Genomic DNA, 20,295 nt, shown 5'->3' on the forward strand with positions numbered 1-20,295 from the left:
TCTTGTCAGAAATTAGTTTTAACTGAGATTTTAAAATATGGTTCTTGTATATAGAGCATGGAACATCCGAGACATGCATGCATATTTACGTTGAACACTCCAAGAGATGCATGGAGGAATCCTCAATCAGAGCTCTAACAGAACAATGAAAAATGCTTATGCAACTACAGGAGGATGACAGCCTGCTATGAGAGTTGTCATTATGTACTTCTGGAAGCAGTAGCTTGCATTTGATATCTGAGTTAAATAGCAGGGATAAAAAATACTGTTTGGTTTTAGTTTTCTCTTTTTAAAAAATTTTTCTTTCTTAGGAATTTTTAAAGGCAATGCAATAATGCAAGTGCATATATATATGTGAGGTATGATGATTTAAAAAGTGGCATAGTAAACATTTTATACAAATACATAACCACCGAATATGCATCAATCCAGAAGAGATGAGAGAGAGATTTCAAAAAATGTTTATCTAGAGTGGGGAGACAACCCCCTCCAAATCCCCACTGAAGGAAGAGGACGTGCAGTGTCCCTGATCTGAGGTCAAAAATAAAGTCTGCTAGTTAAAAAGACAAGATTTTGTTCTAGTTTCTCTACTGTGGGATTCTTGAAGTTTTCTAAAAGGGTAATTATCAAAACTGCCATGGTTTTTATAAAACTTCCCAAGTAATATCCAAAATCAAATTGCTCAGGTACTTGATTCCCCCTCCACTCTAGTCATGCTGCTTGAAGGATCTCTGAGGCCTTGTCTACACTGCCATTTTACAGCACTGCAACTTTTTTGCTCAGAAAAAACACACACACCCTGCCCTGAGCGCTGCAAGTTTCAGCACTGTAAAGTGGCTGCGTAGACAGTGCGCACTCATAGCTACTCACCTCATGGAGGTGGGTGGGTTTTTTTGGGGGGGTTTTTTTTTTTTTGGTTTTTTAGAGCGGGGTGCCGTGACTACACAGCCATGTTAAATTGCTGTCATGGCAGTGCTTTAATGTTGCTAGTGAAGACATACCCTAAATGTTCATGCACTGTATCCCTGCACTCCTTAATCCCTTCTGTCACATCTTTAACAGAGAGGAGAGACTGGACCCACAACAGTAAAGATAGTGTGAATCCTCATAGCTGCCTTGATCTATTTCTTCTTTTTAAAAAAATCTTCTGCAGAGGTCTTTCTATCCTTCAGCACTCTAAGTATCTACAAAGGCAGAGCTCAAACCACTTTTCAATGAAACTTGGAATTGTAAACTTAGTGGCAAAATAAAGGGAAGATCAAAATTATCTGATTGGTTGCCTTGTGCCCTGCCATAATGTCAAGCCAACAAAACTATCTTGCTTATTACCCTTTGTGCTGGGGCAAGTCTCACTGATACAAAGGGCTTACTCTATGGACTTGTCTTCGCTGCAGTATTAACTCATTGTTTACTGCTTATTATAGTTTGAGCTTTGCCCCTAAACTAGTCCTTTTCCACACAAGCAAATCTCTAGCTCTACTTAAGTGGTGCCTTAAACTCCAGCTAGCTGGCCCACCCAGATGTAGGTGGAAGCTTGAGTGCAGCTGATGATCAAGCTGGTAATGCATTGGGGATACAGTAGCCTGAGTTGCAACAACTCAACTACTAATTCAATCTGTGTAGCTCTAGTGTTGTTTCACAGTGTCTGCTGCTTTCACTTGAGCTAGCCTGTCTTGAACGGAGTAACTTAAGTATACTGACTCTATCTAATAGGTGCAGTGAAGACAAACCCTATGGCCATATCTTTGATGGGGGGGAAGAGGGTGGTCGGGGTTACTAACTAACAGATATCCTCCTCTAAAATCCTAGGGGAGAGCAGTGCTAGCACTAAGCATAAGCAGACTAAGCAATTGCTTTGGGCCCTAAACAGTTTATGGGGGTCCCCTATTCACTTTTTTATGGTTTTGCAGGGATGGGACAAAAATGTTCCTGCTTAAGACCACAAATGGACTAGCACTGCCGCTGGTGAAGACAATGCATTTTAGTTATCCCTCAGTTAAAAACCCATGCCTTTTTTAGCAGAGAAGACAAAGCCTAAGTAGCTTGTACGCAGTGACATGACTGGTTCAGGCAGAGAACCTAGAACGTCAAACAGTTACAGCAGCCCCACTAGGACTCAAACACTCTGTCTGGAGAGGAAAGAAGTGGTCCTAAGGTGAGCTCATTCTAGAGACTGGGAGTGGTTGGGTCATTACAAAACCTAAACTTAATTTCCCCAATACTAATTTCTCCCTACTGTTACTCATACCTTCTTGTCAACTGTCTGTAATGGGCCACTCTTATGACTTCAATAGTTATTTTTCCTCCTTTGGTATCCTACTGTTAATTGATGTCTCATTAGACTGACCTCACACTTGGTAAAGCAACCCCCATCCTTTCATGTATTTATACCTGCTCCTGTATTTTCACTCTATGCATCTGATGAAGTGGGTTCTAATCCACAAAAGGTTATGCCCAAATAAATTTGTTAGTCTCTAAGGTGCCACAAGGACTCCTCATTATTTTTGTTCATTCTTTCTGTGTATCGTCATTAATGCTTAGCAGTGACCAGGGTTTTAAAAATAACAAAGATTAATAAATCATGTTGTAGCAGATACAAATATACTGTACAGCAAAAGATAAATAAGACTGATCTGGGACAAGACTTGCTGAGTGATCTCTGTGACGTAGAGTGACAGACGGTGATTCTGAATGAATTGGGAGCTGAGACCAAAGTTCTCATTGGCTGTAAATATGGCTCAGTGCATTTTTTTTTTTAAAGGCAGGGCTAAAGTTATAGTATCAGTTCAGCTATATGTATTTTCTACTTAACTTTTCTTTTAGGATTCTCTTTCTCTTTATTTTCAATCCTGGGCCAAATAACCTTTTTTCCGATATCTGTAAGTGGAGGCATAGGATGTCAGGGGACAAGTAATGTGGGAAAGAAAGGCAGCAGTAAGGGAGGATTAACCATCTGTCCAAAGCATGGTGCAGTTGGCCCTTCTCCAAAAGGAGGTGAGGTGTAGGTTGGTGTGGGTTTGAAAAGAGTTTAAAGAACTGAGGCGTGCTAAACATGGATACAGGAGGGGAATAAAAAAAACAAACCAACCCTGAGTTCTGGATGACTAAGGCTCTGGACTAGAACTTGGGAGATGAAGGTTCAGTTCCCAGCCCTGCCCTGACTCTTCTGCAGCCTTGGTCAAGTCATTTAATTTCTCTGTGCCTCAGTTCCCCATTGTTTAAATGGGACTGAATACTTCCACTCTGCTGCCTGTTTTGTCTATTTAGATTGCAAGCTCTTTGGGACAGGGAATGTCTCTCATATGCCTAGCTTAATAGCACCTAAAAGTGAGGCCCTGGTTTGATCTTGGTTGGCACCTGTTTTATCATAATACAAATTAAAGGCAGGGCTGGATGTCTGCCTCAAGCTGATATTTAATTTCAGCCAAAATGGTGTAGCTGTTTCCCGCACTAAGGCTAGGGAAAAAAAGTTCTGGTGGAGAGCTCCTACACTTTGAAGGAGGGAACTGTAATGTAATAGAGGTTGTCCTTTGTGTCAGGGATGTGCCTTTTGCCAGTCCCCATAAAAGTATATCCAAATTTGCCTAAGTTACTAGCCTTTGAAAATTGTAGTTCACACATGCTCAGCAGAGACTTGCTGGAGTTGAACAGCTGAAATCCCTGAAGATTCTGTCCCCTCTGAGCATTCTCCATTCTTTCACAGCTCCTACATGTGATTAGACTGAGCATGCACCATCCCCACAAAACAGCAGAACATATTCCAGCCCAGGGCTACAGTATTGAAGCCAGAAGTTTTTAATGTAGTTTTTGTGTATAATTATAAATAAGTAAAACTTTTATTAAAACTAGGGCTGTCGGTTCATCGCAGTTAACTCACATGATTAACTCAAAAAAATTAATCATGATTCAAAAACTTAATAACGATTAATTGCAGTTTTAATCAAACTATTAAATTATAGAGTGCCCATTGAAATTTATTACATATTTTTGGATGTTTTTCTACACTTTGTATTTTGTGTTGTAATTGAAATCAATATCTTTGAAAGTGTACATTGCTCACTTTATATTTTTTTGTTACAAATATCTGAACTGTAAAAATGATAAACAAAAGAAATAGTATTTTTGAATTCACCTCATACAAGTACTGTAGAGAACTGTCATCTCTTTATTGTGAAAGTGCAATTTCCAAATATAGATTTTGTTTTTTACATAACTGCACTCCAAAACAACACAATATAAAACTTTAGAACCTACAAGTCCACTCAGTCCTACTTCTTATTAGGTCAATCGCTAAGACAGACAAGTTTGTTTACATTTACAGGAGATAATGCTGTCTGCTTCTTATTTACAATGTCACCTGAAAGTGAGAACAGGGGTTCACATGGCACTTTTGTAGCCGGCATTGCAAGGTGTTTACATGCTAGATATGCTAAACATTCATATACCCCTTCATGCTTTGGCCCCCATTCCAGAGGACGTGCTTCCATGCTAATGACGCTCATTAAAAAAATAATGCGTTAATTAAATTTTGTGACTGAACTCCTTTGGGAAGAATTGTATGTCTCCTGCTCTGTTTTACCTGCATTCTGCCATATATTTCATGTCATAGCAATCTCAGATGATGACCCAGCACATGTTCGTTTTAAGAACACCTTCACCGCAGATTTGACAAAACGCAAAGAAGGTACCAATGTGAGATTTCATAGCATCATAGACTTTAAGGTCAGAAGGGACCATTATGATCATCTAGTCTGACGACCTGCACAACGCAGGCCACAGAATCTCACCCACCCACTCCTGTAACAAACCTCTAACCTGTGTCTGAGCTATTAAATTTCTCAAATCATGGTTTAAAGACTTCCAGGTGCAGAGAATCCTCCAGCAAGTGACCTGTGCCCCATACTGCAGAGGAAGGTGAAAAACTCCCAGGGCCTCTGCCAATGTGCCCTGGAGGAAAATTCCTTTCTGACCCCAAGTATGGCGATCCACTAAACCCTGAGCATGTGGGCAAGACTCATCAGCCAGACACCCAGGAAAGAATTCTCTGTAATAACTCAGATCCCATCCTATCTAACATCTATTTCTAAAGATATCTACAGCACTGGACCCAAGGTTTAAGAATCTGAAGTGCCGTCCAAAATTTGAGAGGGATGAGGTGTGGAGCATATTTTCAGAAGTCTTAAAAGAGCAAGACTCCAATGTGGAAACTACAGAACCCAAACCACCAAAAAATCAACCTTCTGCTGGTGGCATCTGACTCAAATGATTAAAATGAACGTGCGTTGGTCCACGCTGCTTTGGATTGTTATTGAGCAAAACCTGTCATCAGCATGGACGCATGTCCTCTGGAATAGTGATTGAAGCATGAAGGGACATATGAATCTTTAGCACATCTGGCATGTAAATATCTTGTGACGCCAGCTACAACAGTGCCATGCAAACGCCTGTTCTCACTTTCAGGTGACATTGTAAACAAAAAGCAGGCAGCATTATCTTCTGCAAATGAAAACAAACTTGTTTGGTCTGAGCGATTGGCCAAACAAGAAGCAGGACTGAGTAGACTCGTAGGCTCTAAAGTTTTTCATTGTTTGTTTTAAATGCAGTTATTTTTTGTGCATAATTGCACATTTGTAAGTTCAACTTCCATGATAAAGATTGCACTACAATACTTGTATTAGGTGAATTGGAAAAATACTATTTCTTTCATTTTTTGCAGTGCAAATATTTGTAATAAAAATATAATGAGCACTGTATATTTTTTATTCTGTGTTGTAATTGAAATCAATATATTTGAAAATCTAGAAAACATCCAAAATATTTAAATAAGTTGTATTCTATTGTTTAACAGCATGATTAATTGCAATTAATGTTTTTAATTGCTTGACAGCCCTAATTAACACTTATTTAAAATACTAAACCAACTACAGATATGATGATTTAATAAACTATTAAAATAAAGAGACAAGAGTTTGAGATTTGCCCACACACAGCAAACTGGATGGAAAGCTGTAACCATGATGGAGGTGACATGTCTATACTTCACAGGTAAAAAACTTAAGTGCAAAACATTTGCCATTATAACCATAACATTTTCAGATACACTGTTTATGGTGATGCTTAAAGTTTAGAAGTCCATAAGAGATTCATACTGACATGCCAGAATTGCATTGTCATAATTTACAAAGAATTGCCGCAGTATCTCTTACCTTCCTTTTTTTGTGTGTGACATAAATAGTGTTTTAGTTGTTTTATTGGTTATCTTATTCAGCAAGCAATAAGAAAAATCTAGTATTAGCATTTAAATAACCATTAAAATGCTACATTATCAGACAAATCAACATTCTTAAGATTATGTAAATAACAAAAAGTTTAACCACATCTATCTATAGACAGCTGGCTCACATGATATGGCAGGATATTCTTACTCAAGGGACAGTGTGATGAGTTAGCAGTGAGGTGTTTCACATGACTGATAATGCAGAAGTTTCTCGTACCAAAAAGCTTATTAATGTTGTTGGGGCCATGTGCAAAGAATATCTGACAAAGAGGAAACAAGATCAGGATGGACATTTTGGGAGAGAGTAGGATTACAGAAATCTGTGTGGATGCTTAACACAGAACAGAAAAACTACTCCACAAAGAAAGCTTTGACATAAAATTGAGTTATTAGCGAGAATTAATACGTGGTGGCAGAGTTTTTAAAAAGAGGATAAGAGGGTAGAAAAAGAGAAGAAAATTATGGCACATGGGCAGAGAAGCTAAAATGGCCATGAGGCATACAATTGAGGCATATGATACAAGGGAGAGAATAATTTTCTAAATGAAGATGCACTCAAATTTCATTAAAAAGCTTATATGTATAGGACTGTCTTTAAGATGTGATTAAGGTACCAAATCCATTAAATCCAAATATTGAAATCTTCAGATCTCTCTTTGGGGGGGCTGATCAAAAGCACATGGAAGTATTTTCATTTTGAATGGGCTTGGCATTGTGTCCATGAACACTCGAGATATTTGTGTCTATAAGAGTTGCTAAATGGGGATTGATTTTCGTTATTCATCTGTAGAGAAGTATCATCCCAATGTTAAACTACTTAGGTAAAAGAATATGAAGAGTTATGTGTTGCTCAGTGACCCACTGAGCTGGAGAAATGGGAGTAGCATGATGAATGGACTGTAAAGATGAACAAGAATTACTCTGAGACACTGTGGCAGCTGGGATGGCTATCGCTCTTTTGTTTATAACTAAAATGGCCATAAGAAACATTCCTGGAGCACTCGCTGGGTCCTGATGGTCTCAAAGAGACCTTTAGAACTAGAACAGATATTCTTGACTTTCCTATATACTTGTGTTCCAAAATACAGTGGATGACAAAAAGGATCTGTTTCTAATATGGTTATTTATATTATTGTACAATTTAAACTTTTTGTTTTATATTTGGTATAAATTGTGTTACAAATGTTATGTCCATTCTTTTTCTCATTCATGAAGGATCCAGACAAACCTTTGTCCAAGGGGAAAATTTAATATAAGTGTACCACGAGGTTGAATTTGGTAATCATTTCAAAATGTGAAGGACTCTGACCCCCCCTTCAAAGTGTCCAGTGGTGACTTGGGCAGCCCTGGGATCATAGAATTTCAGAAACCTATGTTTAAAAGATCTGTCTCATTTGCTATAAAATGTAACTTATCTTGCAACATTATTTTTCTCTACATTTGACACAAGCTGATCAGTTCAAATTACATTTTACATAAAGTCAAGAAATTATCTGTTATACTGTAGCTTGAATATTGAGGACTTTGGATAAATTACAGTAAAAACATAAAAAGAAAAGGAGTACTTGTGGCACCTTAGAGACTAACAAATTTATTAGAGCATAAGCTTTCGTGAGCTACAGCTCACTTCATCGGATGCATTTGGTGGAAAATACAGAGGGGAGATTGATATATACACACACAGAGAAGATGAAACAATGGGTTTTATCATACACACTGTAAGGAGAGTGATCACTTAAGATGAGCCATCACAAGCAGCAGGGGGGGAGGGAGGAAAACCTTTCATGGTGACAAGCAAGGTAGGTTATTTCCAGCAGTTAACAAGAACATCTGAGGAACCGTGGGGGGGTGGGATGGGGGGGAGAAATAACATGGGGAAATAGTTTTACTTTGTGTAATGACTCATCCATTCCCAGTCTCTATTCAAGCCTAAATTAATTGTATCCAGTTTGCAAATTAATTCCAATTAATTTCATGTTCTCTGTGTGTGTATATAAATCTCCCCTCTGTATTTTCCACCAAATGCATCTGATGAAGTGACCTGTAGCTCACAAAAGCTTATGCTCAAATAAATTTGTTAGTCTCTAAAGGTGCCACAAGTACTCTTTTTTTTCTTTTTGCGAATACAGACTAACACGGCTGCTACTCTGAAACCTGTCATTATGCAAGGCACTGAATTTAGCTGTATGGAGTGGAAATCTATCAACTTCATGAAAAAACTCGTACAGATACAGATAGACATCATCTTCCTCTCCAAATGTAAATGAATGATCATACCAATAGGACTGAAGGTAAAAAATCCATTACAATCTACATACCACACAGACTATGCTGACAGCTTGTGCCACACACTCTCAAAGAAACTGCGGAACCACCTGATCAACATCCTCTACAGCAAACGGGGAAAGATTAAGAATGAGCTCTCAAAACTGGATACTCTCATAAAGAACCAACCTTCCACACAAACTTCCTCGTGGCTGGACTTTACAAAAACTAGACAAGCCATTTACAACACACACTTTGCTTCTCTACAAAAGAAAAAAGACACTAAGCTATCTAAACTACTACATGCCACAAGGGGCCACAACAGTGGTTCCCGTAACCCACCCAGCAATATTGTTAACCTATCCAACTATACTCTTAACCCAGCAGAAGAATCTGTCCTATCTCGGGGCCTCTCCTTTTGCCCCTCCACCCCCACGAACATGATACAGTTCTGTGGTGACCTAGAATCCTATTTTCGACGTCTCCGACTCAAGGAATATTTCCAACACAACTCTAACCAACATATTAACCCACAGAGACCTTCCTACCAACACTACAAAAAGAAGGATTCTGAGTGGACTCCTCCTGAAGGTTGAAACAACAGACTGGACTTCTACATAGAGTTCTTCCACCGACGTGCACGAGCTGAAATTGTGGAAAAGCAGCATCACTTGCCCCATAACCTCAGCCGTGCAGAACACAATGCCATCCACAGCCTCAGAAACAACTGACGACATAATCAAAAAGGCTGACAAAGGAGGTGCTGTCGTCATCATGAATAGGTCGGAGTATGAACAAGAGGCTACTAGGCAGCTCTCCAGCACCACTTTCTACAAGCCATTACCCTCTGATCCCACTGAGAGTTTCCAAAAGAAACTACAGCATTTGCTCAAGAAACTCCCTGAAAAAGCACAAGAACAAATCTGCACACACACCCCTGGAGCCCCGACCTGGGGTATTCTATCTGCTACCCAAGATCCATAAACCTGGAAATCCTGGACACCCCATCATCTCAGGAATTGGCACCCTGACAGCAGGATTGTCTGGCTAGGTAGACTCCCTTCTCAGGCCCTACGTTACCAGCACTCCCAGCTATCTTCAAGACACCACTAACTTCCTGAGGAAACTACAATCCATTGGTGATCTTCTTGAAAACACCATCCTAGCCACTATGGATGTAGAAGCCCTCTACACCAACATTCCACACAAAGATGGACTACAAGCCTTCAGGAACAGTATTCCCGATAATGTCACGGCTAACCTGGTGGCTGAAATTTGTGACTTTGTCCTCACCCATAACTATTTCACATTTGGGGACAATGTATACCTTCAAATCAGCGGCACTGCGATGGGTACCCGCATGGCCCCACAGTATGCCAACATTTTTATGGCTGACTTAGAACAACACTTCCTCAGCTCTCGTCCCCTAATGCCCCTACTCTACTTGTGCTACATTGATGACATCATCATCATCTGGACCCATGGAAAAGAAGCCCTTGAGGAATTCCACCATGATTTCAACAATTTCCATCCCACCATCAGCCTCAGCCTGGACCAGTCCACACAAAAGATCCACTTCCTGGACACTACGATGCTAATAAGCGATGGTCACATAAACACCACCCTATATTGGAAAGCTACTGACCGCTATTCCTACCTACGTGCCTCCTAGCTTTCATCCAGATCATACCACACGATCCATTGTCTACAGCCAAGCTCTACGATATAACCACATTTGCTCCAACCCCTCAGACAGAGACAAACACCTACAAGATCTTTATCATGCATTCCTACAACTACAATACCCACCTGCTGAAGTGAAGAAACAAATTGACAGAGCCAGAAGAGTACCCAGAAGTCACCTACTACAGGACAGGCCCAACAAAGAAAATAACAGAACGCCCCTAGCCATCACCTTCAGCCCCCAACTAAAACCTCTCCAACGCATCATCAAGGATCTACAACCTATCCGGAAGGACGACCCATCACTCTCACAGATCTTGGGAGACAGGCCAGTCCTTGCTTACAGACAGCCCCCCCAATCTGAAGCAAATACTCACCAGCAACCACACACCACACAACAGAACCACTAACCTATCCTTGCAACAAAGCCTGTTGCCAACTCTGTCCACATATCTATTCAGGGGATACCATCATAGGGCCTAATCACATCAGCCACGCTATCAGAGGCTCGTTCACCTGCGCATCTACCAATGTGATATATGCCATCATGTGCCAGCAATGCCCCTCTGCCATGTACATTGGTCAAACTGGACAGTCTCTACGTAAAAGAATAAATGGACACAAATCAGACGTCAAGAATTATAACATTCAAAAACCAGTTGGAGAACACTTCAATCTCTCTGGTCACTCGATTACAGACCTGAGGGTGGCTATCCTTCAACAAAAAAACTTCAAAACCAGACTCCAACGAGAGACTGCTGAATTGGAATTAATTTGCAAATTATACAATGGATACAATTAACTTAGTTTTACTTTGTGTAATGACTCATCCATTCCCGGTCTCTATTCAAGCCTATTTCTCCCCCCCACCCCACCCCCCACGGTTCCTCAGATGTTCTTGTTAACTGCTGGAAATAACCTACCTTGCTTGTCACCATGAAAGGTTTTCCTCCTCCCCTCTCCCCCCCCCGCTGCTGGTGATGGCTCATCTTAAGTGATCACTCTCCTTACAGTCATATTCAAACGAGAACTTTGAAGGCCGAAGTGGAGAAGGGTTCCATGTGAACAGCAGTTGAACATGGGTCAGTCGGTCCTAAGAGATAGGCGAGCGCCGTTCCGAAGGATGACGCTGGAGCGTCGGGCCCATACCCGGCCGTCGCCGGCAATGAGAGCCGCGGAGGCTACGCCACGACGAGTAGGAGGGCCGCTGCGGTGCGTCTTGAAGCCTAGGGCGCGGGCCCGGGTGGAGCCGCCGCAGGTGCAGATCTTGGTGGTAGTAAAAAAATTTCCTTACAGTGTGTATGATAAACCCATTGTTTCATGTTCTCTCTGTGTGTATATCAATCTCCCCTCTGTATTTTCCACCAAATGCATCCGATGAAGTGAGCTGTAGCTCACGAAAGCTTATGCTCTAATAAATTTGTTAGTCTCTAAGGTGCCACAAGTACTCCTTTACTTTTTGCGAATACAGACTAACACGGCTGCTACTCTGAAACCAGTAAAAACATAAGGACTGAAATTTTCAGAGCTACCTAGAGGGATTTCAAGCCTCCAGATTCCCTGTGCAGCTTCAAAAATTTCATCCAAGAAGTAGAGCAAAATATTTTTAGTACAGATTTGCCAGTTTGACAGAACTATACCGTATGCAGGGCATCTGGGTAGAAATATGGAGGGATTTAGACCACAATCTTATGCCAATAGTGTGTTACTTCCTTGGTTTTGGCACAGAATAAAACAATTTCTTGTTTTCTGTTCTCAAGAGCTATAGATGTACTGTCTGTCACAGTTTTGGGGTAACTGCACCTTTAATCCCCTCTGTAGTCTGTTTCAGGAATGTTTCAGGCCTCTAGACCTCACCTTTCTCTGGGCAGGGATCCACATCCCTCTCCCTTCTCCTTTTAGACTTAAGCTATAACTCTTCTGAAATTCATGTTGCTTCTCTTGGCAGGTCTGACTAATGACCAGCCCCTGTTCTTTTGTTTCTCTCCAAGAGCGATGACCAGTGAATGACAGCGGTCATGAGTAACATAACCACATTCTTCTTTCATTTACTTGAGGACAATAGCATCCAGAGAACATATAAAACAATAAAAGGATCTAAACACTTTGCCAACAGCTCCGCATCAGTCCTATGGAGACCCTGGCAGGTTCAAGGTCTTCCAACCCTTCAGCAAGGTTGGGTATCTTCTACACAAAAGGTCATCTGTGTTTTGCATCAAAGTGAAGGCACCTCTGCCAGGTTAAACTCAGCCTTCTATACCAAAAGCCCTTTCTTTGTCTCCTTGGGCCTCTGAATCTGAACTTGTATATGCAAACCATCCCGGGGTGATACTTCTCTAAAGCTGTTTACAGTCCCAAGGACTACAATAATCTCTCCCCCTCCCCCCACTGTTTTAAGTTCCTGGAGGTGCTGTAGTAATCCTCCCCCAGAGAGTCAGGGAGTTACTCTAGCCCACAACGATAGTCCCCAAGTGTACTGTTTGGGATGGAATGAGAGAGAGAGAGTTTTAAAAAGCATGAACAATAGAAATATCATTTGACTTAACTGTACACGTGGTTTTTATTTCAGAGGTGTATAACATTGTTGTCCTAGACTGCTGTGTGAAAGCCTAACTCTGCAAAGTTCTGAGCACCAATGTGATCTTATCCAACCCTCTGGACTGAGTATCGATGGCTAGACACTCCACCTGAGCTCCATACAGAGCTCTTTAGCATGGTGGAGTCAAAACCTGTGGGCTTAAAGCCCTGCCCATCCTGTGATGGACTAATCCGTTTAAAAGGCGGGCACAGTAGGTACTAGTTCTGTCTAGGAGAGTCGCACATACCTAGCAGATACTTACTTTGCCTCATGTTTTCTGGGCAGATGTGGAAGTATTCATCCCAACCCAGGCTTCTTGGTCATGTCAGCAGTTCAGGAGAAATTGAAGCCTCCTTGAGGGTACTCTTGGACTAAAGGCCCAAAACAACTCAGCCTCTTTGGACGAAAGTCATGTTCTTCCGCATGTGGCTAACTGCCAAGCCTTACTGGCCAAGTATGAGTTCCAAACCTGAGACCAAGTGACACCCTTCCTCACAAAGCTCCTTCAAGACAGCAGAGAGGAACTAAAAGATAATTAAAGAAGGTCAGCTGGTGGCCAGGTTGACACTACTCATTGCGATGTATGTCTCCAACACCATTGCAAAATCTCTAGCCCCCATAGTAATTAAACACAGAGTGTGTGGCTCAAAGCACTTGGTATCGCACGAGAGGCACCGGCCACTATTGAAGACTCACACTTCAAGGGCAAAGAGCTATTTAGCAGGCAGACAAACAGCACTATGCACTCTCTGAAAGACTCAAAGGCCACCTTATGCTCTCTAGGAATTTATATCTCAGTGCTGTACCACAAGCCTTACTGCCCTCAGTCCCAGTCGAAGCCACGGACGCCATCTCACAAATACAGGCATCTTGAATACTGGGCCAGGAAAAGGCCAAGATAAAACAGAGGGTACAGCCTTTCCACTTCCTCAACAATGCACCCCAATCTTACAACATGCCAGTCAACTTGACGGCTTGGTCGAGAGCCCATCCAATCCAGTGAATGAGCGCTACTTTCAGAATCTGCTTCCCCCCATTCCATCAGGCATGATCAGTTGTAACAGGATGATCATTGCCCCTGGCTCTCCCATCCAGTTCCACTCATTATCCCCTATACGCACCTCTCCTCAGGAAAGCCTGCTGCAATCAGAAGTGGCCTTGTTGCTTCATCTAGGAGCCATAGAGGAGGTTCCAACAGAATTCAGAAAAAGAGGCAGCTTCTTCTGATATTTCCTCATTCTGAAGAAGAAAGGAGGTCTTCATCCAATCCTAAAGCTGAGGAGACTGAACCAACACATACACTGTCCTGACGTTCAAGATGGTAATGCTTGCCTCTCTGTCCAAGCTCAAAACTGGTTCGTCTGTTGGAGGAAGGAACTACACAGTATTCCAAGCTTTATAGTGTTACCTTAATAGGACCAAGCCATTTTTGCTATCTCCCAGCTTCTTTGTAGCTCATTCTGGCCAGGACATCTCATCACAAAGAATCTCCAAGTGGAGGCGTACAATGCTATCAGTTGGCTGATGAGCCTCTCTCTTGGGACATCAAGCCACACTCACTAGAGCATCTTTTGCTTGTTTCTGAAATGTGTTGATCTCTGAGATCTGGAAGGCTACAACATGGAGTAACCTGCTGACTTTGATGAAATATTATGTCCTTTACATGGCTGCCAGGGCAGATGCCAAGTTCGGGAGAGTGGTACTTTATTCATTGTTTGTTTGATTTCAGCTGGTGCTCACTACCGCTGTCCTGAGGGTATGCTGCTGGCCAGCCACCAACACTGGGATGGTGGGTCCCATATGGACATACTCGAAGAAGAAAGAATGGTTACTTACCCTATGGTTAATGTGGCTCTTTGAGATTATATAAATGTGGATCACAGGACTTGTGCTCCATCCCCACTTTTTGGAATCCTCACCAGCTTGGGTTTTGAATTGTGAGGGTATGAGGGAAGGTCGAGAAGCACATGTTACGTGCACAGCCCTAATGGATGCTGATGTACAACAACATCCAGTGTCGCTTGCATGAGGCATGTACACACCTACAGTGGGATCCTTGCTGCCTGTAACATCTTGAAGAACTCCAGGTACTGTAGGGTAAGTAACTGCTCTTTGTCCACATCCATTGGGGTAAATGGGACAGGAGGGCATTCAGCACCTTGCTGGCTTTGAAAGCTGATCCAATGAATGGTGTATTAATTTGGTATAACTTGAAATTATTAGCTACTTAATTCCATAGTTGAAAATATTGTTATGCCTTTATCTCTCTCTCCCTCTCCCTCACCCCTTCCCCCCCCCCCCGCCAGGCTAAAATAAATTGGTATGTTTCTGTGAGTTTATCAGAGCGTTTTAGACTCTGAACTTCGTTGTTGTTGTTCTTATAAGAAGCTGCTTATTAGTTTTACAATAGTCTGTTTGCCATTTATATCTTCCTTGTTCTCTTTCCTTGTGAATTTTCTTCCTGTGAAACATTCTTAAGGCCTTAACTGAAGATGTCAAGGTAGGTTAGAGGAGGGGGGTGGTTCATAGGATCAGCATGCATACTTGTCGCACAAAATCTCTACAAGTTACAAATATGGATAAAATTAATGAGAACTGAGACCTCCATAATGCCTGTACAGCTAAAGAGCCTAATTATATTTTATACTTTTGACAGTTGTCTAAAAGAGATATCACTGTTTTTATTTTCACTGATTTTATGGATCACAAAATGTACATTCTACAGCCCCCCCCCCTTTTTTTTTAGGAAAGTGGGTATGTATTGAACTGACTCCCTGGAGCATTAGTTTCAACCTCATGTAACTATTTAGTGCATGCCTTGATAAACAAGACTGAACATTTATGGGTGCCGAATACCCAAATGTCTTTGTGTGCCTTTATTTAAAACAAAACCTCCAAAACAAGGTTGTCAAACTGAGCATCATGTACAGAATGAACCCAAGTGCCATGAGAGAGAGCAGAGCAAAACAGAAACAAAAATGACAATCTCCTTTTATCGCTCTGGGCACATGAAATATATTATCTATATACACATGCTAGCAAGAGGGGGTGGAATTTCAAGTTTTGCCCTGGATGATAGCAAAGATAAATGCTGGCATCTGTGAAGGGTGTAAAGAACATAAAATCCTTTTGACTCTTTAACTTGTATGGCACTCATTTGCTGTGGCAATGAACATTGTGTAAATACCAGTATAGATACAGCATTCCAGAATCATGGTCCTCTATGGAAAATCCTGTTCTATCTTCTTCAGGGCTCTCAGCACTTCTAGTAGCAGTTAGCCCCATTGCTCTGATGGATAGTTTTTCAAAGAAAAATTAAAAGTTATGCTAATATAAACTAAATATGTGTGTTTTGGGGTTTTTTTTTCTTGTAGGACATCAGAAGATCACCGTGATTCCAATGCGTTGATGGGAGAGGTTCAATCAGATGAAGAGATTATCAACAGCTCTGATGAGGAAGATGACACAAATTCTGATTCTAGCAAAGGGGAGCTTGATCTTCAAGAATATAAGCAGGTGTATTTTAATTTTTAAAGCTGTGCTTAGTGTTTTTTAGTTTCCCATATAGTTTGTAAAGGGAATTTGGGGAATATCTACATAAGAGATGTCTTGTATAAATGTAAACCATCATTTTTCAGATGCTTTTTGCATTTGAAAAAAAACAGTAATTAAAAAAATGTAATTTTTTTAAAGCTTCATTCTTGCTGTGGATTTGCAAATGTCCTTGATGTGAAGAACCCATGTTTAGAAATAGTTATAAAAAGTGTGCCCTGCTCAGTCCATTAGTTCATTCTTAATGCCTCAAAGAGTTGTGGGCCTGTAGTCCTACACACCACGCACCTGTATATGTAGAGTTCCACAAACTGAAGTAAAGTGCAAAAGAGTCAAACTTGACTGCTTTGTCTGCATGTTTTAGACTGCACATTTACTAAAGCTCTTAATCTCATGCTCTGGACCTTTTGAGTCCCAGAATTTTCTGCTTCCTGCAGGGTGATCTGAAGAACATTGGAAACTGATTACCAGGACTGGAGAAGCCAAAGGGTAGGAACTGGAAAACAGGTCACTAGAACTGCTGAGGCCCTTCCCAGTGCCATCTCATTGGTTTTAGGGGCATGGGCAGATGAAACTATTGTGATATAGGAGTTCTCTAGCCAAGTGTTGAGGAAGGAAAGGCTACTTTTCAGTGACAATTCCTGGTTCAGCAGAACAACATTCTTGAAGCTGCATGTTCAGCCACACAAGCCTTTCAAATCAGTAAACTGTCTTGGGGTATGTGCACACTCCACAAATTATTAGCTTCCTTGGACTGAAACGTATGAGATACTGCCTCTTAATCAGTGTTCAGCTGCTCCTTTCCAATGACCAGAGTAGACATGGGCCCCAACCCTCACCTTGTTTTGGGGGTAGTGTAGGATTGCTGTTTCTTGGATTTAAGAGTCACTGCTCTGGCCCACACTACTCTGCTTTCCTGATTGTATCTACTCCACCAAATGCAGAGGCACCAATTAAAGAGAGTTTTGTTCTCTCTGCTAGTCCTGGTTACCTAGCTGGCACGTTACCCATTTAAGCACCTGATTTCAGTGCCTTCAAAGTGATGAGATACAGTGTTCCTTTGCCTGCTCTCCACAAGGTCCTTCTTAGCAGGCTTTCTGCTCCAAGTGCCCTGGAGACACCTTAGCCATAATGCCTAGGTTCTGGTTCTCTCTTCACTGCTGTGTGTGTTGGATGGCATGTCTTTGGAAGACACTCCCTATGTGATTTTCCTTTTCCCATCCCTCCTTCAAACCAAGGGTGACTGGGTAATAAAACAACTTGTTTGAATCAGTTGATGATCCGGAGTTTCATCTCCTTTCCTAGGGACTTCCTTTGTCATCTTTTCTTATAAGTATTAGAGGTTTCTGTCAGCTTCCCAGCACCCCTGAAATCTGCATGGCTGTAGATTCTGGATTCGGCTTTCCTTCAGACCTGCTGGGACTGCTGATTCTTCACCTCCTTACAGGGCAAGTATCTTTTTGCGCTGTGGTGGAATGTTATGTCAGATGCCTGCCTGCCAAGGAGAACTAGATATAGGATTTCCCATTGCCAGAAAGAAAAGAGCTCCAAGTTCAACAAGGTGAACGTGTTGTGTAACAGCTTTGAATTTCCTCAAATTTTTCTGCTAGTGCTCTGAAAGCTTCATCTTCGTAAATCAACTTTTCTCTTGAGTAAGTTGGGGTGTGGAGGGAGTCGGCAGCACAGTCTGTTTCTGTGTAGCTAACCAAAATTGTGTGTGGGTATATCAGCTAACATCCCAGTGTAAATATCTTTCTCACAAGATTCAGAAGGGCATTCCTAGAAACACACAGCGCAATTCTGCTTTGCGCTTGAAACATCTTGTGTTTCATCGAATATACTCTTGCCTTCATGTAACTCAGAACTGGTGGTGAACCATCTGGTTTTTAACTTGCTCAGCTGGTCTGTGGCACGTGGACTCTGACAGCTGCAGATTCACTTTACCCACAATCTGCCCCTTGCTTGAAACTTCTAACAGTTCCTGCAGCTGCAGGGGAGAATGAAACTATCTCTGCATTGGTAATCAGCTGTTCGATGCAGTTTTTGTTTTTCTTGGCAAACATATCCAGTCTCTAATGATGTTTCTCACCCACAACAGCGGGTACAGTAAACAACTGCTGAGAAAAAACCTCAGTTTTTTTACCCTTTTATCACCTGAAAATTGAGAGAACTCAAGGCCCAAAATTTGAAGACTATGCTTGAAATTCTCCTCCCTTCCAAATGAGTGTCTTCTGCCTGAACAAACACAGTGTGGCATTTCCAGTGCCTATTGATCTGAGAAAAATCTTCCAAAGGGTGTTCAAAAAACAAAGGGGCAATCTCTCAGCTCGTGCTTATTTTGCATTAGTATTTTACTATTGTGTAATCGTTACTTGTTTGCAACTGTCAGTTATAGAGTGTTGCCAGTTATTGTCTTGCAAAATCACAGACTGCATGTGAGTTTATTCCCATAGTGTTAGCTATGCTCTCCATAAAGAGAGAGAGAAGGATGTACACCATATCCTTGTATAAATATAAATGTCGTGAATTTGGTTGGTTTTAGTGAATATTTCTAGATGCTAATATGGGGGCTTTGCCAAATACAAATCTAATTGATATGAATGGGAGAGCTAGGATTTCACTGCTGAAATTGTCTTGTTTCAATGTAGTACAAAATACTACGGCCTAGCTGAGGATTGTAGAAACTACAATTTGGTTTCCAGCTCTCAATAATTTATATGCTAGTTGCTCTTCGAAGGAGAACTGCAAATATAGACCAAAACTTGCAGCATTAGTACTTTGATCTAGCAATGCTACTAATGCCAGTAGACACTAATGGGAGACTATCAACTGAAAGTGAGGCCTCCTGGATTCTGTTCACAGCTGTGACCCTCATTTGTGTTGTGACCTTGAGCAAGTTGCTTCACTGTGCCTCAAGTTCCCCATCTATAAAACAGGGCTGATACCTACATTTGTAAAGCGCTTTGTGGTCATTGGATAAATGGCACTTAGTAAGTGCAACATGTTACTATTATTGTAGCTTCACTCGTTGCTAGGGTTGCCAACCCTCCAAGATTGTCCCGGAGCTTCCAAGAATTAAAGATTTAATCTTTAATTAAAGATTATGTCGTGTGAGGAAACATCCAGGAATATGTCCAGCCAAAATTCGCCACCCTACTGGTTGGGTAACAAATTGCTCCAACATTCAGAATTTAACTTCTTAGATTTTGTAGTCCTGTAGCTTGATATCTGTAGTCCTTACCTTTGTTTGGATTGAATAGTGCCTGGGATATCGGAATAACAAACGTATAGTGTATGACTTCTGAAATTCTTAGAGATCAGCAAACCATATGAAGTGTCACTTTAATTATTGATGTAACACCATCCTACAATACTGATAGAAATGAAATTGTATGGGATTGCAGCTGCATTACAATCAACTTTTTGAAATAGGAAATGAAGCAATAAACCTTTCAAAGAGAAATATTGCAACCTTATTTCAAACATCATTAACAAGTATGCAACAGTGTAATAAAAACAGCTAAAGTTTTTAAGGTAAATCACTCAGTGTCTGGTCTTTTACTACTGTTCTGCATATGATGTCACCAGAACTTCAGCTTGCTACTGTTTGTTCTCTGTGTTAAATACCTGCTTATCTATGATTTATTTTCATTTTATCTCTCCTTTAACTCCCCATTGTAATGGAAAATCTACGTTGATAATAGACATAGTGCCAGCTGATAACAGCTAGGCTGGTGGCAAGCCAGGACTGCTACTATAGAGATATATATTTTTTAAAAAAAAAAGGAAACTGTATTCGCAAAAAGAAAATGAGTACTTGTGGCACCTTAGAGACTAACAAATTTATTTTAGCATAAGCTTTCGTGAGCTACAGCTCACTTCATCGGATGCATTTCCACCAAATGCATCCGATGAAGTGAGCTGTAGCTCAAGAAAGCTT

The 20,295-nt window shown here is 41.2% G+C and overlaps 1 protein-coding gene across 3 annotated transcripts in view; it reads left to right on the forward strand.

Moving 5' to 3' along the window:
* The window catches only part of FGD6 (FYVE, RhoGEF and PH domain containing 6), a 105,486-nt gene that overhangs the window by 22,061 nt on the left and 63,130 nt on the right, over nt 1–20,295 (forward strand). For all 3 annotated transcript variants that reach the window (XM_038420168.2, XM_038420177.2, XM_043492117.1), the window contains exon 3: nt 16,178–16,319. In XM_038420168.2, the coding sequence (XP_038276096.1) occupies nt 16,178–16,319 (142 nt within the window). The remainder of the gene's footprint in view (nt 1–16,177; nt 16,320–20,295) is intronic.

Source organism: Dermochelys coriacea, chromosome 1, assembly GCF_009764565.3.
Source record: "Dermochelys coriacea isolate rDerCor1 chromosome 1, rDerCor1.pri.v4, whole genome shotgun sequence".
NCBI lineage: Eukaryota > Metazoa > Chordata > Testudines > Dermochelyidae > Dermochelys > Dermochelys coriacea.